Here is a 27,990-nt window from a genome sequence, read left to right on the forward strand (position 1 = left end):
TCATCATCATTTATAAACAGAAAACAACTGTTACTGCTTTTTGTCGATGTGGACAGTATAAAAGATTTTACCGTGTAAAAATTCATCATAGCGATAGCTTTTAAAGGTCCTTCGTGTGCTCACAAGGCCTTCTACTTAGTATGCTTCCTGCACCTGCGTGTCTTTATATCTGAAACTGTGTCATTGTGCCTGTGTGTATCCTTTTCCTCTACCTCCCATCCTCCCGCTGTTGCTCGCCGAGGCTCTTTTATTCCCTCCTGAGCAGCTCTGTCACCCATGTCGCCGGGGGACAAGGAGAATGTCGCGTTTTTTCCCCTGGATCAAAAATTTACGAGCAATTAAAAGGCGGCCGACGCCCAGCATCCATCAACCCCTGCGTGCAGCCAGGTTGGGTGAGGGGGACTTGCAGTAAACCACAGGCTATATACTTTTATATCTGTTTTCCCTCCGAAGAGGGAAGGTTATGACAAAATTATGTTTTACTGTTCCTGGATCCGACCACGATGTAGAAATCTTTCATGAAACAGGCTCGTTGGAGGTCAGAGCCTTTAGAAGGGAGGACAGACGGAGAAATATGTATGTGTATGCATGTAAAAGTGCGCGTACTGTTCATGTCGGGTGATTTTCAAAACCACGGCAGAGGCCTTAAAAACAAAAAGAATAGCTCTTCCAGTTGCTGAGGGAAGAGTGACCTAATTACTCTGTTGTTTATTACTGCAGAGCTCTGATTTATGTCCCCGGGCTGATGGAATTTCAACACTGAGTCTTCCTCGTCAATAACGACACATTCTTTCTGTATTTGATTACGCAAACACACACAGCCCTGCACAATGATCCATTGCGACACACCTAATACACAAAAAGGCACGCGAGGCCTCATACATCAACGCAGTCACTCTTTCACTTTTTCTGGCTCCTCGCGACAGGCCCAGACTCATTTGCATCCTTAATTGTGTTGTAATGTACTTTTAATTTGAAAATGGAGGCAATTAATTATTTTGATATGGAACAAAATGCCGCAAATGTAAACATTCTAATAGTTCTCCATGAACAGAGTATCATTTTTCAAAAGAGGGATTGAATCTTATCTCATTTTTTAATGCCACAGTTTTTTCCCTCGTTTTTTTTAAAGACACCATTTCACCACTCATGCATTCTCCTTGATATTCACTTTGTTTTTTTTTTTGCAACCGGGGCAGCGTTTCTTTGATCTATTCCACCACTGTTATTTTCTATCTCAATCTCCCACAGGATAATTACTGTAGTTGCACCTATGCTATCAGAAGAGATTAAATAAAATTAAGCCCGTCTGGACGCTCTGCTTGTTCTCCGTACGTCATCCCTCTGCTGCAGACTCTCCTCCTTCTATTTCTAGGTTAGAGAGGCTTCGAGTGGAGATGTGAAACGCAGATTTGTTGCTGTGTTTTTTTTCTTCCCTTCGCAGACCATGTGATCAATAGGTGTCAATGTTCAAAGACTACAGAGCAACGCCAGAGGAGAGGAAAGGAAAGGAGAGAAGAGGGAGATCCATTTGTAGAGTTCCTAGAAAAAAAACCTGACAAATTCACTCTCTCAGTCTGATAAACTCAGCACGGAGAGAGACAGGATGGATGCGTGTTATTCCTTTTTCGTCTTTTCACCCATTTCCATCACCTTTCTTTCCCTCTCCCCTCTCAGACTCATACACACAGTTTTTTTGTCCTTTTATATCTCTATTCCCCCCCACCCCCCCCCCACTCTCTCTTCTGATTCTCCTGAGGGTGCTGGGAGCCGGCTGACATCACAGCCGGCCCGGCAACAACCTATAAATTATGAGTGACAAGTCTTTGGACCAATAAAAGCACCACCATATTTCATGCACAGTAAATCTGATTGCAGATTGCTGTGGCGTGTGGCGGCTGACATGTTTATTGTCGTCATGGCAGTGGGAGCAGAGGGTGGAGAGGCGGAGGGTGGTGGGTCGCTCCCCAACATCAGAGTTGGGGGTTTTTTGTTGCTTTTTACGAAAGCTCCCAGTCTATATGGAGGTCAAACAGATGGGAACTCTAGGATGCGTGCGACCCATTCCACCCACCCAACGCCCCACCAAATCCCCCAACACACACACATCAATGCCAACTCACCCAACATCTATAAGGAAGCTATTTTTCCTGAGGCTTTAACAAAGCCATGCAGTCGATGCTTTCTCTGCAGCCATCTGTCCCCAATCCGCACATGCTCCCAACAAAACTTTTAAAGAGGTTACATCCAGCAACTCTGATTTTCCTCAATTAAAGCGAAAGCTAACTTTTTGAAAGAAGAAATAATGTTCTGCTCTGTTGTTTGCGTTTTGTGTCCATCCTGCGAACACCGTCTCGCTCTGACGGATCAGTAATCCTCTGCTGTACAGCCTCTAACTATTGATGCTGTTTGATTAATGTTTGCTAAAAACTGCACTTCAAAGCTGTTATTTGAATCTTCACAAGAAACTCGAGTTTGCGACAGATTGGCGCTGACAGCACGGCAAAGTCAGTCATTATTTAGAGGACTAACATGCTGATTTCGGTAACAAAATGAAACTTTTGGACAATAAGAAAAATATTTCTTGATTTTAGAGGAACAAGCATCAGCTGAAAGACGTGGATCTGCATGAATACTGTGCAGTTTCAGTTTCTCTTTCCCCTCAACCCCAAACTTGCCGTGGCAGATGGCTGCCCCTACCTGAGCCTGGTTCTGCTGACTTCCAGTTAAAAGTGAGTTTTTCCTTCCCGCTGTCGCTAAGTACTCATTTTTTGCCAGGACAACATTTTGGGACTAAATTATAAGGAAGCGATGTGTAAAAATATGTAATTTCTATTAGTAGATTACAGTTATTTATCTATTACTTAGTTATTTTGTTGTAGTGTGAATGGCCATGGAGGAAAACTTAAGAAAACAGTTTTCCCAAATCTATGCCCTTTTCACATTTTCCAAAGCCTTCCACTCAGTGACACTCCTGCTAAAGGGAGCTGTGTAACTGTTGGGATTGGGTCTTACCTTATAATACCTTAAGGTAAGGTCTTACCTTACCTTTCTCTTAATATCAAGTGCCTTGGGGCTACTGTTTTTTGAGTTGGTGCCATATAACTAACAGTGAATTGAATTTCTACAACATAGTATTGTTGCTTACTCCTAAAGTGGCCCTATACTTTTTTCTTATGTCTGTCCTATGCATGTCTAGGGGCTGGTCATTGTAAATATGATCAAAGCTTTAAATAATTGGGCCAGCAGATTCGAATGTAGTCCCTGTGAACCATAAGCTCTGGCTTCAGATTGCTCTAAACACTCAGTTTCAGACAGTTTTTTCTACACTCTATGGTGTCAGTGACAGCAGATACCCTTAATTTGGTCTCCTTATACATACAACTGCTCTTCAGACCTGCTATTTATGAAGGTGAGCCAATGAGACAAAGCTTGTTTCAGACAGTGGATAAACTAAACGAAACAAGGACCAGTACAAAGATTATACATAAGAATAAATAAGGATCATTTACACTAAGAATCATGCAAGTTCCACTAGTTGAGTCCAAAAAGATTTAAAGTTGAAATTAGTATAACAGATCTACTTTATGTCTGTCCAAAGCCTACTTTTAGAAACATAATTCTGTACAGTTGGACTATTTTATGGTAATAATATTATTAATAACGAAAACACACTCTGCTCTTTATCATTTTCTTCTTGATTTTATTTAAGCCATCTTCTTCTCAGGACCTCAAGTACTAATGAAAGCATCTCTTGTCTAACCTCATACAGCGACGCGCTTCAGGACTGTCTTTAATTTTCTTAAACCTGGATCCTCTCATTACAGATATCACATCTAATCTTTAATGTATTGCAACAACCTTATTGATGGTAAGTGACCCTGTGCTTGTGACACTACCTGGTCCACCCGTCCTGACGCATGTAATAAACCATTCTTTATAATTAGTGTGGCCGCTGCAGTATGATCAGGGCATTACAAGTCCTCTGCCATAGCCCCTAAATGGGCAGATTTCAACAGACGCCCGCTGGTGTGATCGGCATCATTATATTTTAATTAATCCATTCTTCTCACAGCAACACAGTAATTACAATCTATTTTATGACATGGCATGCTGCGAAAGAGGGGATGGAAGAGAGAAATAAGAAAGGAGTGAGCGAGAATAACAGCGAGCAAAAAGGGAAAAGGAGAGGAGAGGAGAGGAATGTTGAGGAAAAAAAACTACAAAGAGAGGCGAGGAGTGTTAGTTACAGCAAAGATGAAGAGAAGCAAGTTTAAGGTGAGTGAGACGGTGAGGAGGGAAAAGCATCACTAACACTATGACTGATTACCGGTATGTCATCGCCTGGCAGACACTGTGAAAGCATTGTAAAACCGTTTATGGGATGTCTAGAAGAGCATGGGTTTCTCTCTCGCTCGCTCTGGTTCTACACTGAGAGAGAGAGAGAAGCTCCAGTTCCTCCAGCCTGTGTCTGTAAATCACTGCAGGTACGGACACTCAGACACGCTGTGGGTGTGATAATAACATTAGAGGATTACAATGACACTCCTCCCCGGACAAGATCACCTGTCTCAACTGTCATAAAACAGACTGCTGCTTTTTGTGGTTGAAGCACTTTATATATGAGGAGAGTGTGGAGGTGTGAGCACAGACAAAAGTGGTGTGTATGTGTGTGTGCGCGCATGTGGAAACAGCATCAGTGGATAGGTAGTAGAAGTCTGGTTGTTATGTTAACACCTGAGTACTAAGGTTAAACAGATAAAATGTTAATATGTGTTAATGTGTTTGGAGATTTTCTCTTACTTATATTTTGTTATCAAGCCAGAGGTTATATGTGGTTATTGCTCCCAGTCCACATTGAAGGCTTCAGCCTGCCTTGTTTGCAGTGTCACACATCAGGTCACTGCTAGAGGTTAACTCTCAGATATAAACTGTACATAAAAGATGGACACTGCTCCCGGGCATTGCAAGTGAAGCCAACAGGGGACTGCATAGGGGTGACTACTTTGGTTCAGAATAGGTTGAGATGTTTTTACACCAGTGGTGTTTAGTCGGTTTAAATCAGGTTTGTTTCCCCCTTTGGTGTGGATCTTTTGCCCAGCTTGATTGTGGTATGGAAGTGGTCCGACCCAACTACCAGGTGTAAGTGCAAGTTTGAGCGAAACACCTTCCCATAGCCAGGTAAGCTTGGATGTGGCAACATACTATAGATGTGCAAAGGTCAGTACAGGCTAAGAACTAGCTGCAAAAACGAACATAAAATCTTTATGTTTTCTAACAGTCCAAAAAAAAGCACTTTGTTATTATATTTACCTTTCTTGCTCCACCCCAGACACATCTGGCCAATAGGCAGAATGAAAATTCTCCATCTATAATAATAAAGGTTATGCTCTCTGATGCAGTTGATGTGGACAGCATCAGATTTGAATTTATATCTGCTCTGATTAGTTTCATGCCGATTAAAGACAGAGTAGTGCAACAAAAATGAGTGAGACTTTCACTTCCAGACTCAAGGGTAATATATCTCATCCTTCTTTTCTACTCTTTGGTTTGCTAGCTTGGTTGGAAACATGGAGAGCTGGACATGATGCTGCTACCCAACCTTCTTATCAGTGTTTCCAAGAGGCCACTTGTGCTGTTGCAGTACAAAAAAAAATAATCCCCAGTGGTCGGTTAAGTATATTCCCCAAAGAGCACAAACATAAAAGACATGCTAGTAAAACTATTGACAAGACTATCAATACTCAATGAATCAAAAGGAGCTTAAAAGAAGATCTGTAATCACTCACCTGACTGCTTTCCCAGATGTTCAGCTGTTAGACTGTTCTTTGCATCACCTCCACATTCCCACACTATCAAACTCAATGCTGACATCATTACACTAGTCCAATCATCTTCTTGCCCACCTTCATTGAGCCAATGAGCCTCCACTCTATGTGCTTTAAATCTCAGTGCTCTTCCAACATTCTCCCTTTCAGAATATCACCTGTGCAACCCACCTCCTCCTCATTTCTGCCTTACTCGAGTCTCTCAAAGCGCCATCCAAGCCGCCACCACCACCAACATCTAGCTTTCAGGGGAGTCATTTCCTAAACCCTATCACCATTGGGGTTCTGTTCTGCCATGATGGGTCATCGGAGCCTAACCACTTAATAGATTCATTCATTTCTCTAATATAGCTCAATAGATTCAGTGGCCAACATAAGTATCTATAACGCCCCAGACTAAATAGAGACTGACAAATTTGCAGGATGTGCCCTTCTAAATATAGCAGTTTCAAAGTTTTAGTGATGTTTTCAATGGTTAAGAAAAAATTATAGTTCATAGGTATAATTAATAGAATCCTACTTTTTATAAATCTGCCCATAAAACTTCCTTTATGCTCTAAATATTTTATCTTGCTGTATTATATTTTACGCCTACAAGATGCCATGAAGCATACAGCACAGGTGTAACATAATTGAAAGATTATCTTTATTATCGGCACAAGCAACATATATCCTACAAAGCAGCAGCTGATGGTTCATCTGCATTTTTTATCTGTTATTTACAATTGAGGCAAAAAGTCACCAGTAATAACTGTAATTAATTAAAATTATTCAATCCCAGGCAGTAGGAGATAATGATTTTGAACTACTTTGCTTTTCAGCAGTAAAAACAAGTATTTAGAAATGAAGAAATACTGCTGAATTTCTGAATTCACAAATATGCAGAAAAAGGTCAGAAAGTTTCAAATATGACTGTTACACAACAGCAGCACAAACTTTTAAGTCGAAATTGTGACGTTTTTAGTACCTTTGACAGCAGCTACAACTTCTCATTATACAACGTTGCCCGCAGTAATTTGATATCAACTTTTAGTAACTGAAACTACGTCACTAATCGTTCACACTACAAATTCCAAAATACTGATACTGCCAGTGCTACCCCTCAGTCTCCTAGTAGATGTACGAATGGTATAAATTTGGAGAGCCCAGATGACATCTCTTTGGCGTTATCATGTTCAGAAGATTTTCAGAAAACTTGACCTCTAACCTTGAGGTCAAGGTCATTTTTAGGAGATGCACTTATGGTATCAAATTGAAAACCTCCCTGAGGTTTCTTCCTGTTAAAAGGCAGGTTTTCATTCCTGCTTTCACCAAGTGCTTATTCAAAGGGGGCCTTCTGATTGTTTGGGGTTTCTCTGTATTACTGTAGGGTTTTCATCTTACAATGTAAAGTGCCTTGAGGCAACTGTTGCTGGGATTTGGTGCTATATAAACAGAACTGAATTGATTTGAAATGAATTTAATGAAATTATTTGGCCAGAGGACTTTTCACATTTTAGTTAAATAAAATATTTGTTACATAGGCAAATATTGGAGAGTGAGAATATTTACAGATAAAGCGACTGTACAATTCATCTGCTACAGGAGATGCACAAAACTATTTAAATCATTCAGTGGATATATGATGTCATCTGTTCTTCCTGTTGGATATTTATTTGAAGTTTGGTAATTATGGGATATTGCCAGAAATATTTATAGTGATGCTGGCAACCAGAATGTAATTAGTTAATCATTGAATACAAGTTATTGTTGATGCTAAATTCGAGATATTGTGTTCACGAGAATGGGACAGACAACCTGAAAACAGTGAGAGAGCGGAGTGAGTCATTGTTGGCAGCTGATGTCAACAGTTATAATAACCCTTTTTTAAAAATAAAAAACATAAAAAGGAGGTATAAGGCAATGAGGTGCAAGTGAGGTCAGAGGAGGTGAGGGAGGCGTTGTCTCCTGTTGCTGTTGCAGCAGATGAGTCATCTACAAGCTGAGGTTCATGAACAAGAGAGCACTTGTGCTAGCCAATCGAGCTCAGAGGTTCTGAAGTGGTTTTGTATTATATAAACATCATGAAGGGAAACCTTTTCCATATGATTATACAGAAGAAAAAGACAACATTTGCCTTTTGTCTATCTACATATAAAATAAACTGACTAAGAAACATTTTATAATCTAATCAGGAGGCGAAGAGAAGAGGAGGAGACAGCAGAGCAGATAAGGAGTGTCACAGAGAGATGAGACACCAAAAAGAGCTCCTGGAGAGGTGAAGAAGAGGAGGGTATCAGATAGATAACACACAGAGTTAACGCAGTTTGTCACAGTTCATTTTCGTCACAGCTCAAACAGGGCCGTTGTCGCACAAGAGAAACAGAAGCTCGGGAGATCCGGATTGGTCGATTTTATTTTGAAGTATTGGCAACGTACAGTCAAGCCTATGACTGCTTTATTTACATCACGGCTATAATTCTTCTGTTCTCCTCTTACTGTTGGAAATAAACATGACAATGAAGATGAAAGGGAAGTTAGACTGCACTTGTTTTGTTTTTTACACTTTATGCTAGGGAACCATCTTAGGAACCTTTACTACATTCATTTTTCTCATATATACGCTCAAAAATTTATTGGGTGAAAATCTAAAAAATTTCAGGGCTGGGCAGAGCCACCCCCACCCACCACCAAATATTTCGAGGTGCAATTTTTGCAATTTTTCTTGGACTGGAGAAATGATTTTATAAAGTCTGTGCTGTCTGCACAATCTTGGGGTAAGAAAAAACAAGTGTTTCAGCTATGTACTCATAAAAACCTATAGACCTAATGATTAATGCGACTGATTAATACATGAATTAGTTTACAAGTAAGCTAAGTAGGCGAGATGCTGGCAGACTGCTGGGACTAATCCCAGTGGTAACGCCACATGTTTGTGTTGCATGCATGTTTTACGGTACCTATGGTGAACATGGTATCCTGCTGCATTGATGTTCCAGCCAGGCTCTTTAGGGTCGGGGATCTTTGCTGTCTTGGCGATCAGATGCTGAACATCCCTCCACGTCAGCTCAGGACTAGGGCAAGAGACATAAAACAGAATATCATCAAACGCATCTTTCCTTTCGGCCTGTGTTCTACACCGACTGAAACCACAGAGGAAACACTTCAACTCTGCGTGATACTCTGAAAAGAGACCTGCAGGGAGCTCAGCGCTCCAGTCTTGTGCAGAAAAAAGCTGGAGGACGGTTTGATGGGGCGTACAACACACTTTATCAGGCCCACATGTAAAGCTTGCACTGTATTAATGCAAAGGTTTATTGATACATAAACTGCCGCGATGAGACGCTGCCATACCTTTAATAGCAGGTCCTCTAGACATAAAAGCACCTACTTAAAGTCAAGCTTACATTTTTAATAATGGTGTCACTAAAAACTGTGAATCCAACAAAGAATATATGAGACTTTAACAAAAGAGCCAAGAGAGTCGAATGTAGAAAAAATCTTCTTTTTAATCCCGGGCAGGGGAATTCTAATGGAGTGGACTCAAGTGTCATGTCAAGCAATATACTAATGGAATCCAATTAAGACCTTTAAACTGTGCAGAGAGCTGGAGGATATTAGCTCAGTTTTCTATAACAAAAGACCAAAGGGTCGTCAATGAGGGCTTTTTCAGGATATAAAAAGCATAAAGGAAATTGGGTTTTTCTGCTTTATCCACTCATTATTGTTCCCTAAGAAAATGACTTGAATGGAGCATAAGAAAACCGCTTGGCTACCCATTCTGAACACCTTTTCTTTCTTTTTTTCCTGTTCCTGAGGAGAAACGCTTCTGCTGTGTGCCTCAACATCTGTACACAGGCACTCATTTCTCCAGTACAGAAGGATAGAAGGAAGGTAATTAAAGGTATACTACACAGCTAATTTCTCCCATCATTAATGATAAAACTGCAACACATCATGCATGCATCCGGCTCCGCGCTAAGGTGTAACGTCTCAGTCAACGGCGAAATCTGCACTAAGACGTGGAGATTTAAAAAAAAAAAAAAAAAAAAAAAAGGCCTTTGGAAAGTAAAAGGGGGAAGAAACCCACAAGTAGCCTCTTCATTATTGTGCGGCTGGGTGTTAGACATCTTGGGAAATATCAGGCGCAGATATAAACAGATGTATTCCATTCACGTATTTGAAAAAAATAAAGCAGAACAAAAGCGGCGAGAGAAGCTTTCATTAGCAGCATAAAACAAAACCCTGGCAAGCAGCACGAACAAGCAGCTAAAACAACATGATAGGAATAATACCAGTAACACTAATAATAGACGGATAGAATGAAACAAAACACAACGCACAAACAATTATTTTAAGCTTTGATTTCAAAGGGATTGGACTGTGCACGTGTGTGCGTGGGGTGGTGTGTAAGCTTTGTACTTTTGAACTGTTGCTGCTCACCGCGTGCATGCGTGTGTGTCTGTGCGCGAGTGTGCGGTCTGTATTATATATTAGCGGCAGCAGTGTGATTCCGTTGTGTGCACTCCCCCACCTCTATCATCAGCACCACCACCACCACCATCACCCCTCTGGTGGAATCAGAGAAAGCCCCGCGGCCCCGGCTGGTTTGCATAAAGCAAACAAAATTAAATTTGCTTTGCTAAATCAAAGCATGTATGGTATTCCAAGCTGCTCTCTCTGGGACAAATTACTTCAAACGGCCTCCTTTGTATCATAACAGAATAAAAAAAAAAGAAAAAATCAGCCCAATCAGCGGCTCTCCAAAACCCTCGACTCGGGAATTAATTATTGAACCGAGGGCTTTTCTCTCTCCTAGCAGTCAGCGACACAGATCTATTTATTTTGGAAAAGTCGTTTTGCTCTTAAAAACACACTGTTGGCTGAGAGCGCAGTGCTGCTATCTCCCTCTCTTTCTCTCCCGCTCTCTCTCTCTTTTCGCAGTGTTTTCACTCCTCTTTGCAGCACAGCCCCTGAAGGGACGTGTGAATAGGTTTAGGCCACGAAATTAATATGAAAACCCCACGACCAGCATCCGCCATAGTGCTGGTTAAACAGAACTATTGCTTATGCTGTAATGGACTTAAGATGAACTGAGCTGTTAACTTGTGAGGTTTATTCCAGACAGAGGTGGCTGGGTTTTTTTCGCTGCAGGAGCTCTTTGTAGGAATGCTAGATGTGCGTTTCTTTCTTTCCACTGCTTTTAGTTTAGTTGCCACAAGTTCAAAGCACTATTAAAGTAGAACAATAAAAGTTAATGATGGTTCCTAAACTAAGTTTTGCCAACATCTCTAGTAAATCCACTAATTATTTATGACATCCTAGATGTATTTATATTTTTGACCACCTATTGTATGTCCTGGGTTCAAATCCACCATCCACAGCCTTTATGTGTAGAGTTTGCATGTTTTCCTCGAGTCTGTGTAGATTCTTCCTGGGTACTCTGGCTTACTCCCACAGTCCACAGTTAGTGGTGTTAGGTTCAACTGGTGATTCTAAACGGGCCATAGGTGTGAATGTGATTATTGGTGCCTCTCTGTGTTGGTAAGTTGTCCCCTATCACCCTATAGCAGCTCCAGCCTCCTCGTGACACTGAACTGAATAAGTGGGAGAAAAGGGATGGGTGGATGCAGCCAGTCTCACACGTAGAGTTTAACCAAAAACATTTGTGGGAAAACATTGCCTAAAGTTGAAATGCATCAAGTAGCAGCAACATGGTAAAGTCTAAGGGGGATTCTTTTTGAAGCTGTTACTATTTTGTATTTTTAGTGCGCTTAGAAAAGCATTTAGCTGCAGACTGACTGCTACTGCAGTGAGTAAATGTCATATCTGGTTTGATGCCATTTAACAGCGCTATTACCAATGTACATTTTGGTGCATCCCCACCAGAAATGCGATCAGCTATTATCTACAAATGTCATATACGAAATCAAAAAAGCATAGATAAAACCGTTACTCGTGCTAGCTTGCAAAACAGGCTGCAGTAGACGTTTATAGTGAAGGACTAGGTGGTGAAATACAATAGCTGTCAAGGTAGCAGCAATATGCTGTTTCATCTCTGGACTCATCACATACTGTTCCTGCCTAGAAGCCTTTCTGGTCATACTTTAATGCAACAGGTACCATGATAGCATCCCATTCTTTTTGATGTACCTTTATCATTATTTCCAGCATGCACGGCACTGTTTACCATTTTACCATACAGAAAGCAGGTGATTACATGAAAATCAGCCAGAAGACGGGCGTCCTGTCTGGGACATGATTATAAACTGAAATTTTACTTTTGTTTATAACTTGAATTTTCAGTCACTATTTGGGGAGTGAAGATACCACATTTCATTATTAAGTTTAAAAAACAAAGCTCTCTTTCACAGCATTAACTGCTTATTATAAGAAAACATCTCCAATCTGCAAGTTTTGTTGTCACAGTTAAATGTTCCACATCAGTAAAAACACCAGCAGGGCACTTTTTCCTTGGAGCCTCATGGTGTCCATTTCAGATATAGAGGGACTCCTATTGAACTCTGTCTGACTATAGACTATAGAGCTGTGTTAGGACATGATGCTGACCATGACCAAGCAACAGAGTGTCCTGATTTGGGACTGAGAACTGATTGACTGTTGTTTGCTAGGCAGATACCAAAGCTCTCCAGTTAACATACTTTCCTAAAGATTGTATTTGTAACTTTAACTCCGTCACAATGACTGCACACAACACCAGCACTTACCTGATTCTACTGAAATGAACTAATCCCAACTTTTTTTTTCTTTTTAAATGCCGCTCTGACTTTAAGCCTTTAAGCTGAAATGTTTCGAAAAGAATGCTGGGATTACTTCTGCTGCACATAGGACAAACATATGACAACTCGTACACAACAAACTAAGAAAATATGTGGACGAACTCGTGTTTCCTGTCATGGATTATCTTACTCTGTCGAAGCTGTTTTCACTAGTGTGAAATTATAATTGCTGACAGCGTCGTCTTCTGTGAGCTAAACTGCGACATTCGGAATAGAGGAGCCGAGTGATCGCTGGTCTGTGGGGGCAGAGTGCGGCTGTATACGAGCAGCCCCTCAAACCCTAACAGCCGTCATCTCCTCGCCAAGGCTCACAAAGCAGCACAGCAGCCATCACAGTGAGCACACAACTGTTTACAAATCCCCAGTTAATAGGATCAGGCCTCATTGACTGGGCCGCTTCGATGTGTCTGATGTAATCTATTAGCTGTATGATAGTCAGTGTCTCAGTCCAATCGATAAACCTGGGCCTCCATATTGCTCCACTGTGGACTGTTACTCCTCTTTAGTGCTGCTTAGAATGCAGGCTTAGTGGCTATAAAAAGTGTGTGCTTGTGCGTGTGTCTGTGTGTATACTTACCTACTTATTCTTGTATTTTAGATACAATACGCACTTGTATGAAATTTTGAGTTTTTTAGTATTTTTGCTGTAAAACACAGCTGATGTGAAACACTTAAAAATGTTAATTGTGCCGCATTTCAAAGCATTAAGGGAAGAAACGAGACACATTTGTGTGTTTTGTGTAATAACGTTCACACTAAACATGTATAACAAACATGCATCTACACACAGGCGTAATACTCTACCATACAACAGTCCATATGTGTGTCTGAATGTGGCTTTACTCTACGTGGAGTGTCTGGGAGTGCATGTTCATGCGTGTGCGCGCTGTGTTTTTGTGCGCGAGTGTGTCTGTAGCTGGTATAACTGGGTTTCCAATTAAGTTGAACCACAGGCTGGATCAATGCTAGTCCTCTGTGTGCAGGAATGAGAAGCCCTGGGCCCTCCGAGCATGCCCACGAATAATTTATCACTCACACTGGGCCCGGGCAGAGAGGAGGAGGGGGAGGAGGAGGAGAAGGACTGGCATGAGGAGAAGGAGACAGGGAGCGTGAGGACAAAGTGTCCAGCCCGGAGAGAGAACGGCAAATATGGGCAATCGAGGAGACAGAAAGATGGAGGGGTGAAGAAAGCAAGAGAGAGCAAGACCCAGAGGAAAACAATGTCAGCTCTCGATCATTTAGAAGCATCACTCTCCACTATTTTTTTCTTCTTCCAGTAAACAAGCATTGAAAATGAAATACTGTAGGGAGCCCAAGCTATGTAATTCTTTTAACCATACTTTCAAATGCTGTAAGCTGGAAAGAGAGAAGAAAAGATAAATAGAGCCATTATTTTACTGTCAGTTTTCCAAAAATCTGTCACTTTCATGTTCCCACAATATAAAGGAAAGTCTTGTTGATTTGACTATATATTTTTTTGCATGATCAATCAATAATATTTTTACAACTCCCATCTGGGTTATGATTTACACAATTTTACAAATTTAGCTTAACACATTGTAACTTGTAATGATGTTTTTTTATACTCCTCACCCTCATCATAAACATGAATGTCATGGTAAATTTGGGCCTTTATTACTTTTCTAACTGTTCTTTTTTCAAAGATAGAATTACTGTACAGTACAAATCTTTATGGATTTAAAAATTAATAACTGGGTTGGAAAATCATTTGGGATCTTCTTGAATCCAAGCAGGGTCAAATTTATGCATACATAGTCAAATATATCCAAACACACAAGGAGAATTATAGATGGAGTGGTCTTATGGAGCCATTTCTAAACAACAGCTAATTCCAATATCAAACAAGTAGAAATTATTCTGATTTGTTACCACTTTTCCCCAAAGAGGATCTAGAAGAAGACCTAAACTGTCACCCTTTGATGAGAGGAAATGAATTAGGATGTTAAGGAATGACTTTGGAACCACCGGCGCTCAAGCCTGCCATGAACTGGAAGCTGTTGGAGCAGCTTTGCATCCCGTGTGTGAGTTTTGCATCGCCATAGACTGAGAAGATACCAACCACGAAAGAAGCCCCTGGTCCAACACCGACATCTTCAAGCTGAAGTGAAATTTGCAGCTCCCTACACGGACAAGCCAAAAGCCTTCTGGAGAAAATTATATGATCAGCTGAGACAAAGATTGAGCAGTTTGACCACAGGGACAAGACAAGTTTGGAGGAGTAAACGTGAGGCTTTCGAACCTGAGACCACTGTACCAACTATCAACCATGGTGGTGGTAGCATCATGCTCAGGCGCTAGTTTGCTTTCAGTACACAGCACAAAGTATGTGGAATAATAAAGGAGGAGGACTACGTCTGAAGTCCTCAACTTCACCTCAAATCAACAGCTAGACCAGGGATGTCGAATTCAAGGCATCGAGGGCCGGTGTCCAAATTTGGCCCGCAGCCTAATTACATTTAGCCCGCGAAGCCATACCAAATTATTATTAGAGCTGGCCTACTGGTATTATACAGCCAATATATATATTGTTTAGTATTAAGCTTTGCTTGTTCCATATTCAGTTTTTCAGCAAAACGTGTTTGAGTCCATAAGAAGAGATTCATTCTTAAATCTGGAGGAAGATTTTTTTTTCAATAAATATTAATGTTAGCCCGCGACCTTGTTCCAGTTTTGAATTTTGGCCCACTGTGTATTTGAGTTTGACACCCCTGTTTTAGATGAAACCCTGGGTCAACACACCTGAATCAAATGATTAGTTCAGGCCTCTGGAAAATTTCAAGACATGTTGAGGAGGTAATTTAGCCATATAAATCAGCTATGATGTATCAAGGACACATCTAAAACCTGCAGGACACCCGCCCTAGAGGCCTGGAGTTTGACATCTGTGAGCTAGACGGTTAAAACTTATACACAATAAAGTGTTCCAAAAGGACAATGATCGCTGGCAGACATCAAACCTGGTTTTAGGATGGATAAAGCAGGCTAACCTTGAACTTCTGGCCTTCTCAAAACCCAACTTCAACCCTATTGAAAGTTTGTGGAGCATGCATGCGTGGACCACGACAGGAAATCAACCAATTTAAATGAACTACACCAATCACTACTGAATGTCTTATACTAAAATGGCTTCTTTCTCTCCAATTAAATTGGCTTGTAAGTTTTTGTGTGATCCTGCTGACAAACAGTCAGTCAAAGAAATGGCAATTATCACGATCTCCACCTCTGTTTATGCCTTGGTGGAAGAATTATAGTTGAGACACATTCAAATTTTGGCCTCATTTTGACCTCTGATGAAAACTAATGGGTTCACAAATGTGTGCATCAAATCTGTCAGTATATTTAGGTAGTAATTCATCTATCCTAAACCACAAAAGTCAATCTGAAAAATGGTGCTCAGTGTAAGACATTACATGGCTATCCACTCATTGGTGGTTGGGCTATTTCTCAATATAAACCTCAAATTGAAAACATGGCGAGTAGCCAAACATTAACCATTATCACCTCCATCTCTAAAGTAATAGGTTCCACTCCATCATGCATCATAGATGTATTTGCAGCTGAAAGAGACTGAAGCATTTGCATGCACCCTGATGCTCGCTTTACAGAAGCTCTGCGTGTGCAATTTTCCTGTTCTTTTCTTTTTATGTTAGCAGTAACTGAAGGAGAAATCACTAACAGTGGAGCTTGTTAGCCAGCAGGGTGTAATGTGCTGGTACAAGACGAGCAGCAGTTTAAACCTCACTGTCTCATCCCAGGCGGCACATCTTCTGCTTGGACACTTCGCATTAAGATCTGCAGAGCTACATCACAGCTCTAGTTGAAAAGCAGAGAAACTAACACACATGCAGATATAGATTTGCAGAGAAGCACAGAGCTGCCCACATAAACAAGCAAATGCACATAACAGGAGCATAACAAGTCCACACACACACACACAAACACATTAATACGGACACATTTCACACAATATAAGAAACACAGTCTATCTCAATGACCCAAAAACATACGCAGATGTATAAACATACAGAGAAACGTATAAACGTAGATACAACACATCAACTGCTGAACAGTTACACACATATATATACACTGTCTCCACCCTGTGGAGTGTCAGAGTCCAATATTACCCCTGCCACTGTCTTTAGCTCATCTCTATTAATCTCACAGTAGCGAGGCGTGGACTGGCAAGAAGCTCCACGTCGCTCTGTAATCTTCTCTTAATGTGCTGCACTCTAAGCCTAAGTGAACCCATTTGGAGTGACTGTGAGCAGACTGAGATTCCTCCCATGTTATCTGAACAAGTGTTACTAATGGGTTTATCAATTAGGCAAAGTCCAATAACTGCATGCCCGCAATCTCCTTTAAACACACTCCACTAATGTCGCCCTGAGTTCTGTGGTTAATGGGTACATGTGTACACGTGTGTGCTTGTATGATTGCAAGAACCATGACCAGTGCGTATGTATGTCTGCATTTGTGTGATTTATACTTCTCTGTGTGTGCGCGCGAGTGTTTACGCCGCATAAACAGATGAGCGGCTAATATGCTTAACATGCATATTTGGATCTTTGCATAACAAGTTGGGGAATTATACTGTTCAATGTGTGTTTGCACATAAATAAAATCCTTTTACGTATAAAATTGTATCAAAGATATCTCTGTCTCTGTATTCATTGCTTCCTTTTCTAGTGTATAGTCAACATGTATATGCTCCCAGCTTTGAATATTGTATGTGCGATGTATGCATGCATATTTTCTAATGACCAACTCTTTAAATTGTGGGAAAATATATGAAGTATGTTGTTGTTGTTTTAAAGGTGTTAATAGTTAATTTTGTTTTCTCATTTCACAGAAATGTAATTTGATTAAAGTTAGTACACTGGTCATTATTTTTAGTTATGTAGAGGTGGCAATGTTGGTCTCTCAGTTAGTTACTCAGTTGGCTGGTTCAGACTGAAATATGAAAGGAACTATTTGGAAAAAAAGCCGGGTGTTTTTTTCAGAATCAGAATCAGAATCAGAATACTTTATTAATCCCGAGGGAAATTATATAGTCATCAGCCAGCTTTTCCCTTTAGTCACACCATGACGACATTTTTGTGTCTGAGCAAACAGTATTCAAAGCGATACATAAAGCGTGGTACTCACATTCATGTTCCACTCAGACTGAACAGACTAGAGCACTGTATGAACGCAAAAAGCATGGCAGCCCAGAAAACAGATTAAATCCTCTCTGTTGCAAAAACCTGTCAGTGATGTATGAATGAAATAAAGCTAAGAATGAATGTGACTCGCATGTTAAACAGCCAGGCTATCTAAGGTATCGTCTATAAGGCCAATGAGTTTTATAAGCATGTTAATCCCACACGTATCTTACAATATGTATAATAGCAGTATCGTCACATGTAGGTCATTAAAAAATCACCTCTTGCTGTGTATGTATTTGTAAGAGGGCATAGATGACACTAACCTTCGGTGGTAGGCATTAACTCATTCACTGCCATTGACGTCTATAGCCGTCAATTGCAGTGAATGAGTCAATGGGTTTAACTCATTCACTGCCAATGGCTGGCAGTGAATGAGTTAATATCGGCGATATCATTGCTGAGGATTTGTGTATGTGTGTGTGTGTGTGTCCGTCTGTGCATGTGGCACACTGGTTAAGTAAAGACCAATTAGAGTGAGTAGATTCACTTTTTTTATGTGCACCAATAAGAATACAGGCTGATTATCCCTTAACCCCCCAGAGAGAAGGTTTTATGTAATATTTGTCTTTTCAATTCAAAGGATACAGACAGAAAGAGAGAATACTGGAAAAGGGAAGATAATAAAGTATTCTAGAAAATGATGAACATGATTTTCATGTCCAAAGTGAAACTGTTATATTGCAGCTGATTAGACACATAATAATCATTTATTTGTGGTCTTTACCATAAGAACAATGATTTTCTTCTGTCTAAGCAACATTTATAAAAAGCCTGCTTTTCAGAAATATTATTATCCAAAGAAAATACACTAATAAAACAGCTGATCGAATGCCGTTATATTCCAGACGGATGCTATTATCAAAATTCAACGTATGGCATGAATTTGCCATAAAGCACCTAGAGCTGCAATGCATTGATGGCTAAACTGCCCAAAGAGACAAAAGTGCTTAAGAGATTTTATAAGTTCTTACTTGAGCAAAGGGAGCTAAATGATAAAATTGACCTGATCTGATCTCAGAACAGGTATGACTCGGGTTAAAGAGGAGGCAATCCATCTTTCTAGACAGCCAAAATAGTCAACTTGAAATGGATGGACAGAAAGGTGGACAACTGCATGTCCAAACTAGGAGGTGGAATCACAACAAAGCCCAGTGTCCAGCTCCTCGTGAGCAAATGGATAGACAGATTGATAAATGGACTGAGAGAAACAGAGATAAAGTGACAGACACGGTGATAAAGTGAACAAACACAGACAGAAAGACTGACAAACAGGATGAGTGAAGAATTGATTTGGTCTCATGGTTCATTGGACAGCCGTCAAAATGGATGGAGGGAGACGGATGGCAAAACAGGCAGACAGGCCAACATAGACACTGACACCTTGACACAGGAACAAGTTGAAGGCTATTCTGAAAGCACAGAAAGCAATCCATAGAAGCTTCTTTATATCAGTACTTAAGAGAGTGCATGACCGCAATGCCAGCAGAAAATCTTCTGTATTGCCAGTCTTGTTTTTTTTGACAGTCATGATCTCTTTTTTGAAAAAAAAGATCACGACTCCAGGAAAACAATTAATCAATCATGAGGAGTGCAGTTTCAAGACAATTATAGGTGGAGATAACAGAGTGATTGACAGGGGCATAGAATCATTATTAGGCAGCAGTAATGGGTAGATTTTGTATCAATAACCCTGCACTAGTTGCGATATTTCAGAAGCACAGTGGTGTACCAACAGGCTAAACACTTTTAATCAACAGTCACGTGGCCAGCATCGCTCGGATGCCGAGACGCATAGTTTCTAGAGCTTGCCGTCTTTCTGCATAGTCGATCGTTGCAGACCTCCAAACTTCATGTGTCCTTTAGATTAGCTCAAGAACAGGTTCGTAGACAGGTTCATTGAATGTGTTTCCATAGCTGAGCAGCTGCATCCAAGCCTAACATCACCGAGCGCGATGCAAAGCATCAGATGCAGTGGTGTAAAGGACGCCGCCACTGGACTCTAGGGCAGTGGAGATCTGGGCTCTGAAGTGAGAATCCACTTTTCTGGGTTTGGTGTTTGCCAGGAAAACATTACTTGTGTGACTGCATTGTATCAAGTGCGGAGTTTGGTGGAGGGGGGATTATGGTGTGGGGTTGTTTTTCAGGAGCTTGGTTAAGCCCCTTAGTGGAATGAACTCCTAATGCTTTGGCATATCAAGACAATTTTGATATTTCTTGCTCACAACTTTGTGGCAACAGTTTGGGGATGGCCCCTTATGACTGCGCACCAGTGTACAAAGCAAGGTCCATAAAGACAAGGAGGAGCAAATGTGGTGTGGAAGAACTGACTGGATTGCACAGAGTCCTGACATCAACATGGCTTTGGGCATTCTCATGAAACATCAGTGTTTGACCTCACAAATGTGCTTCTGGGAAAGTGGTCAAAATTCCCATAAACACACTCTGAAACCTTGCGGAAAGCCTTCCCAGAGAGTTGAAGTAGTTAAAAAGGGTTGGTCAACATCCTATGGATGAAGAATGGGATGTGATGGCAATACAGTGTAAATACACATTACATACAAATTGTCTGCATATACTAAGGCACAGGAAGTTGTGGATGAACATTAGACAGGTTGTATCTGATTAATGAAGATAAGATAAAAAATACTCTTGAACGTGCAAAAGTGAGCATAGTAGAATATTTGGATGTGTGCGTCTGAGGGGAGAAAGAGTGAGACACAGAAAGAGCAAATGTGAGAAAGAGAGCAAGAAAGATATACAGAGAGAGTGAGAGAGAGGACCCAGTTCCATAAAGACGTGAGCAGAATGCAGTTGGACTGAGCAAGAGAGGTGATATATAGTTTAGTCAGTAGCAGCGGGTCACGACAAAGCCTTTAACAGTAATGTCCTGGGAGTCGTCTCGCCCAGGGGACCCGCGCTCCATTTTACAGCCAAGCGACTGAGACTGAGAACGCTGCAGCATGACAGCTGGAGCAGTAAAGCCGGCCTCTAGTACCATCTATAACATGAAGGAGGCGTAGACGCACCCGATACCACCACAAAACACCAGGCTCGAGGCCACACCGACAGCTGGCGAGTTAGGAGGGATGAAGAATAAGGGGGCTTGGGAAATTGTACGAAGTGGCAGGCAAGACAAAGGAGTGAGAAGAAGAAAAAAGAGTGAGGAGATAAATTTGCAGATTCAGACAAAGGCAAAAAAACAAATGCGTAGGAGAAAATAATGATCTACATCAAAGGAGGGACCAAAATAACAAATAGAGGAAAAGGAAGAGAGCAAGGGGGGAAAAAGGTAGGAAAGGATCAGAGGTGTAGAATTTTAATGTAGAAAAACAAAACAGAACACTGTTTATATCTGTTTATGTGTTCCTTTTAGTCGTAAAATCATCCACTAAATGACTCGGTGAATTGTTAAAATCATTAATATAAAGTAAATAAATAACCCCAGCTGGGCCATATCATACCATTCACTGTAATACCGGTATAATGTTGGGCAACGATAAGAAAATGAAATATCGCGACAGAATATGGGTAAAACGCGCATGTGCAATGCCTTTGTTTTCATACACACATGGCGGAAAAAGCATGGCGGAGAATGAGAAGGGCGAAAGCGGATCGTTGAATGAAACGGATGAACCAGAATTGGTTTGTAAAAATGCTGCAACGTCAGTGGTGTGGAACTGGTTTAGCTTTCGTCCGTCAGATACACAACAAAGCACTATTTTTGGTAGAGCATGCTAGCGGGCCGTCGTTATTACCGTGTTGTTTGGAAAATACGGCACACTTAAAATCAATCCTTTGATTTTTCTAATAATCGACAGTGCCCCTTATAATCCTGTGTGCCTTGTGTATGAATTCTGGTTGTGTTTACTGACCTCGAAACGATTTTATGTGGTACACGGCGCACGAAAATCTGTCAAATGTTTTAGTACGGCTTTGCAAAGCTACGAAGCCGCAAACGCTTGATGGATTGTCGGAGCATCATGGCTACCATAGTCAGGAGCCTCGCGGAGTGATACGTACTGTGCTTCAACATAATATTACCGTATTGTGTGTGTATAACCTCTTTTTAAGTTTTGTGGATATTATACACGGTTATGCTGAGGATATGTCGGCCAATTTCCACTGAAAATGCCTTTTGGTTAAACTGTCAGCAAGGAATTTGCACTGTTAAATTTTTATGTAACTTCAATGCACATAAAAAACAGCTGCTTGTTGAAGTGAAAAGTACATTGATGGGGTTTTTTTGGGGGGGGGGGGGGGCGTTGCACTAATAAAGTTGTGGAGTTGCAAAGTATTTTGTGTAGTGTCAATTATATCGTCAGTTATATCATTATTGCAAATTTTCAAATGTATATCGTGATAAATATTTTTGGTCATATCGCCCTGCTCTAATCCTGTGTTTTTATTTTAGAATATTATGCATAAGGTCTTGAGACCATCTGGCGGTCACACCAACAACAATTTTTACTCCATTAGTCAGCTGTTGTGAGATGGACCAGCCTATTTTCAAACATAAATACCGTAACGTTTCACAATGTGTGTTCACAATGTTTGTGACGCACAAATACAGATAGAGACTGTCTATGCTATAGCAAGTGTCAAGACAACAATATTGGCTTTGTGAGATTTCCAAATGGTAAAGCAGTGCCTCTGCCACATACTAACATCAGCCAGCTAGCATATCTGCAAGGGCAATGTTTACACAAGCAAAAAATCCTAGTGTTAGCATGTTAGCATTTGCTAATTGGCAGTGGACTTTAAAAGAGGTTGTTAGCAATGCCTTTACCGATACTGAACAAATGCAGATGTTGGGTAAATGGATCACAACGTCATCAGGACATACTGACTGGGCCTGGGCCTCTGTAAATCAGCATTCAGTTAAAATTTAAAGAGGCCTAGTCAGAGAAAATGTCCTCAAACAAAGGTCCGAAATATCATGCATTTCCATGTGCATGATAATTTAGTGTAATATATTTGAAAGTAGTCTAACAGTTTAATGTCTGTTTCCAGGGTTTTAACTGGTTTTAAAGTAAAATAAATAAAGTAGGATTCAACAATACGTCAATGTGTGCTGCTATTAATAAAATATTAAAGTAATAATAAAATGTTCTTTCCCTATTTTGAGTAAAATAATGTTTACAAGCAAAAATAAATAACATAGTTTTTGAACAATTAGTTTCCAGACAAAACTCTTCTTGCTCCCTATCTGTTTTCCTGACTTACTTCATCTGACTTCTGCATCTCAGAGTTTTCTGTTTTCACACATGCTCTGAATAAATGATTTCATTGGCTGAGTAGCATCATGTGGGATAAGTTAGAATGTACACGATTGGTCGGTGTAAATAACTTAACCCTTGCACAGATTAAAATAACCATACCGTAAATAATTATAAAAAATTGTCAAAATGTAGTAATATGTCTAGATCCGTAAATAAGAGCATCTGGGTGTGGACCGTGGTCTGCCTGTTGCTAACCTGAGCTATTGATGAACAAATCAGCAGTGAACATGTGACCTGCAGGGGGTGCTAAATGAAAGATCTGATGATCGCAGGTGTTATTAGGATTCACTATATAGACAGCACAAAATTAATCCTACATAAATGAACACGATATGAAATTCAATTTTATATCATTATTTGATAGTAGAATAAGTAGGAAGAAAAAAAAAACTCACTTTACTTCTAAGGCAAGAGCCAGAATCGCTGCAGCAATCGGAGCAGCACTGGATGTTCCTGGAAAGTGTGTGACACATCCATCACCAATGTTGGTCACAGTCACCTGGAGGAATCACAAAGGAACTAATTTTACATGATATATTATATTACATGTACCAGTATATATGCTGTAAAGGGAAGGTGCACGTGAGCTGTTTGCAGCTAATTAAGCCATTACTGGTTCCACACTATAGCAGCTACTGTGTCAACAGCGGTTCTTCTGTCATTAGAACACGTCAACACAATTTAACAGTAACAAAACAACTGCATTCTGGTCTAACCACCTTCTAATGTGAGGTGGTAAAGGGCAGACCTCCCTGCAGACGAGGGTGATATCACACTGATAAAATTGGCCTTTCTGTTTCTGTAGCTGGCGCTGGATTTGTTCCTGGCTTTTCAGTGTTACCTCCGCCATCAACACCTCTGCTTCTTCCTCTCTCTTTCTCAGCCACTACAGCCACGCTTTACCTCCAATTAACACTCGTTGGCTCCTGCGTGTCTGCATGTGTGTGCCCAGCAGTCACCTAGGTCATTTGGCAAGTCTCTATAAATACCACACCAGTGGCTGCTCTTTAACAGGCTTCTTACAGCTCACAGGAGCCAAAGATCAGGGCTGCTGGCACTGATGTGCACACATACACATACTGTATATACATTCATTAACGATAAATACTGTTGTTAGATGTGTTGGGAGGTACAAACACACTAACCAAAGGTAATGAGCTTCCCACGCTGGTCCCTGTCAGAGTGACGGCCATCACTCCAGGGCAGGGCTCTCCAAAGAAGGCGGGCTTCCCAGTTTGAGTGACGGCGCCGATGGCAATGTTGTAGATGGAGTTAACATATCCATCTGCACCGCAGTGGTCATGCTGCATTCCACCATTACCTGCCGCCCACACATAGATGCTGCCCTTCCCACCTCGGCCCTGAGAAAACAAACAGTGGGATGTCAAAGAGAATGAAAAAAAGAAAGATCTCACATACTAACAAAAAACTGTATTTATTTCTAAAACAAACGTTGTCAACAAATGTTTTATTGGAAAAGCTGTTATTGTTTTATGTGTACAACATAGGTAAGTCTTTCATAAAATATCTTTTAAGCTGTTTGCTTTGTAGCTATTTTGATGGGTTTTGTCATTTGCATGAATTACTGCAACAAACTTTCCTTTAAATTCTAGCACTGAAAGCTAAAGCACAATGCAAGCTTTACAATAACATACTGTTACTCCAGCTATGTGGTAGTAGTACTGTTTTTATTTTTCCTATCATAATGTAACATGGACAGTTTGTTCCTGTAAAATGTATTATCATTTTATATGTCGTTAGCTTCATAGCATAAGTGCCTAAGTCATTGTTTTGTGTTTTCGGAAAACAAGAAAAAGGATGATGCAGCAGTGGTAGGGGAGTAAAGTTAGGCAAAAATCTCAATTTGACCAGAAAATGACTTAGGCACTTATGCTATGAAGCTAACGATGTATAAAAACCCATGTACCCTGAATTCAGACTAGTCTTTCTTGCACTTTTTTATATACATGGTAAAGGGAATACTGCATTCACAACACACTCTGATGATGAAACTAGCCAGATGTGATAAATTGCTACAACAATCTACAAAAGTCATAGGAGTCCATTGCTGGCTTATGCTAGCTTGGCTTTTTGTGAAAAGTTGTTCTCAAAAAATGCAAAAAAGATTTCAGTCTTGATGTTTTCCAACAAGAAAAGGCTAAAACCAAGATTCTTACAGTTCTCAAGAGAAGGCAGCAGCAGGGAGAATTTCATGATTTTGATCCAGAATATGAAGCTGTATCCCGATCGCATACGTACATATTTCAAGATGTCAACTGGGACAGTTTGAGCTCTTGTTCCCAGAGTTGGGACAACATCTGAGGAGTCAGAGAAATCATTCCAGAGAGCCATGACCCAGAGCAGTGTCTAGCTGTTTGTCTAAGTTAAAACAATATTATTTTATCATTTTTATATTCAGTACTGGTGCAAAATTTGAGCTATGAGTGCACTTTTTCCGGCTGAAAAAATGAATGCCGCAGATTCATTCAGCAAACTCACGTAGTCAAAATATTCTCACAAAACTTTACGTGTCTGGTGTTTAAAGGCCTTAGCAGAACCCAGTGTAATGAAAATACCATCACATTATAATGAGATTATGTGCTGCTTACTGCCCAACTGTCCATGGTCCAACCCACATGGTCCCTTGAGTTGCTACATTTTATGTCTTCTTTTTGGTGTTGTCGCATCCTGTGCTAAATTTAGGTTTTTTTAATGCAACATTTTTAATGCCTCATGAGGTGACTAAAATTTTCCTCAAATACTATTTTTTCCTCAAAGGCATCAGCACATGAACCTTCACAAAGGACAGTGTAAGGAGCAGCTCTCACAGGGCATCACTAAGACCAAAACAACTCAAAGCTGAAGCAGTGAAGAATAAATTAAGAAATATATTTTCTGTGGTGTCCACTTGATCTTGAAAGCCAGTACACCACTGAAAATCAGGCTCATTAACTTGTGAAAAAAATGCTGAAACTGAGGGGCAGCTAGTAATTTAGTTCTTTTTTTAGATAGAGCTTGTGGAAAAGGGGAAACATTTGAAACAAAAGGCCTCATCCAGATTCAAACCAGGAAGTTGCCATTATCATCCTTAACCCTTAGTTTGCTAAAAGAGCACACTTTTACTGCAATATTGTCTTCAGAGGATGATAATCCTTTTTAAGAACCCAAAAAAATTACACCTAAACCTGAGGAACCAGGATTAAAGTTACTCACATATGCTTGAAAATCAGTAAGCAAACTGTGTTTTGAACATTTTATCATAGAACTGTGTTTCCAGAGTCAAGAATGAAGTTGTGCTTAAATTCTGTTCTTCGATCTTTGTTTATGGCACCAAAAAAACTGTAGTGCAGCAGCTGTATAAACATTTCTTGTGCTGTTTACTGAAGCTTAAAACTAAGACTTGTGTAAACAAATCCCTTACTGGCTTAGAAATTAGACTTACTGCTGAAGAGAATAACATTTCAGCTAAATTATGAATTGGTGATACTGGACATTGACGTTGTTGCCTTGGTGACAGGCACTTTGGATTTTCAATTTCATTCAAAGGAAATATAATTAAAAGCAGTTTTCTACTTTTCCAGAGCGGTAAAGAAGTAGCGAAACAGAGAAAACCAGAGCACATGGAAGATGTGAACAGGAAACACAGAATCTAATAACAGCAGTGCAATCTACAAGTACCCAAGAAGAAGTTTGACTGAGACAAGAGAAGATGTAGCCTCTAGCGCTATAAAAAGACGTGAAGCCAGTGGGCAAGTATCTTAACCCTGCATTATTATTCATTGCCACCAGGGGGGCAAAACCTGTGGTTTGGTCTCATGGAAATCTATGGAAAACCAACTCTCTGTCCTGATCTCTATAAACACTTTCCTGATTAGTTTATGGGTTATGGGCTCCTAAATTTGGGTTATCTACATATTAGAAAGGAGAATTGTCCAGGGTATGACATGTCAGTCACAAGTCATTAGCCAATGAGAGTGCAGCTTCACAGTCACCGTGCTTGTCACATCTGGTTTCAAAATACCAAGATGGTGACTGTGAAAATGCTCATGTGAAGGATTCAAAACTGGATGTTACAAACCAGCGGGCAACGCCATGATCGCTATATCCGTCTTTCTTTAAGTTTAAATGATGTCCCTGTGAATGCTAGGACCCAACATATCCCAGAAGAACACGGTCTCTAGAAGACTAGTGTTATTCTAGTCATCTGTCATTAGTTTCAGTGTTGTGGCTGATCAGTGTATTTGTTGTGTGGGAGGTCATGCTCTTACTGTCTATATGAACAAACAAAAATAGTCACATGTATTGGAAGTGAATACCAAATAAATGAGAGGCCTGGATTACAACACACACACACACACACACACACACACACACACACACACACACACAAACACACAGCCTGCCATTAGCCATCAATAGAGTTTCCTGCAATATTCATCTAAAAAACAAAACAAATAGTCTGTTTTGGAGCAGTCTGACTATGTGGCAAAAGTAGCAGATTGACTTTGTTACAGTACGTGTCATGAACGTACTCTCCGTAAGATATAAATAAATAAGGAAATGAGGATTTAAATCTGGCTAGGAAATCTGAACACTCGACATTTTGTCCTTCCAATCCCAGCTCCACTGACAGTGTGACTGTCGGCTTTACATCTGACAGACAGCAGTGTGAACTTAGAGATGAAAGCTGTGCCTTGTGAGCTCCTAGCCGGAGGGCTTGCTCTGTCAGGCTCTGCGGCCCGTCCATCTCGGCCCCGTCGTCCCTCGGGCCCCAACTGCAGACGTAGATGTCGATGAAGTGGATGTTGAAGGTCAGAGCTGTGGCCTCCATGGCATCCGTCACAGAGCCATCCAACAGGCGGATACCTGGTCACAT

General features: G+C 40.6%; 2 protein-coding genes across 4 annotated transcripts in view; both read right to left on the reverse strand.

Annotated features, from left to right (window-relative positions):
* Positions 1–24,859, reverse strand: part of LOC120722203 (furin-like) — a 71,760-nt gene extending 46,901 nt beyond the window's left edge. Inside the window, exons 1-3 of the mRNA XM_040013092.1 lie at positions 24,260–24,859; positions 23,510–23,613; positions 8,768–8,881 (exon numbers count right to left, since the gene is read on the reverse strand). Coding sequence (XP_039869026.1) covers positions 8,768–8,881; positions 23,510–23,613; positions 24,260–24,424 — 383 coding nt within the window. The 5' untranslated portion in view covers positions 24,425–24,859. The remainder of the gene's footprint in view (positions 1–8,767; positions 8,882–23,509; positions 23,614–24,259) is intronic.
* A 168-nt stretch (positions 24,860–25,027) lies between these two features.
* LOC120722138 (neuroendocrine convertase 1-like) overlaps positions 25,028–27,990 on the reverse strand; it is a 126,385-nt gene continuing 123,422 nt past the window's right edge. For 2 of the 3 annotated variants that reach the window (XM_040012972.1, XM_040012974.1), the window contains exons 10-11: positions 27,562–27,980; positions 25,028–27,385 (exon numbers count right to left, since the gene is read on the reverse strand). In XM_040012972.1, the coding sequence (XP_039868906.1) occupies positions 27,371–27,385; positions 27,562–27,980 (434 nt within the window). In that variant the 3' untranslated portion in view covers positions 25,028–27,370. Of the gene's footprint in view, positions 27,981–27,990 lie in introns of all 3 variants that reach the window. The other variant, XM_040012975.1, reaches the window with a different exon arrangement.

Source organism: Simochromis diagramma, unplaced genomic scaffold, assembly GCF_900408965.1.
Source record: "Simochromis diagramma unplaced genomic scaffold, fSimDia1.1 OVJJ01000618.1, whole genome shotgun sequence".
Lineage (NCBI taxonomy): Eukaryota > Metazoa > Chordata > Actinopteri > Cichliformes > Cichlidae > Simochromis > Simochromis diagramma.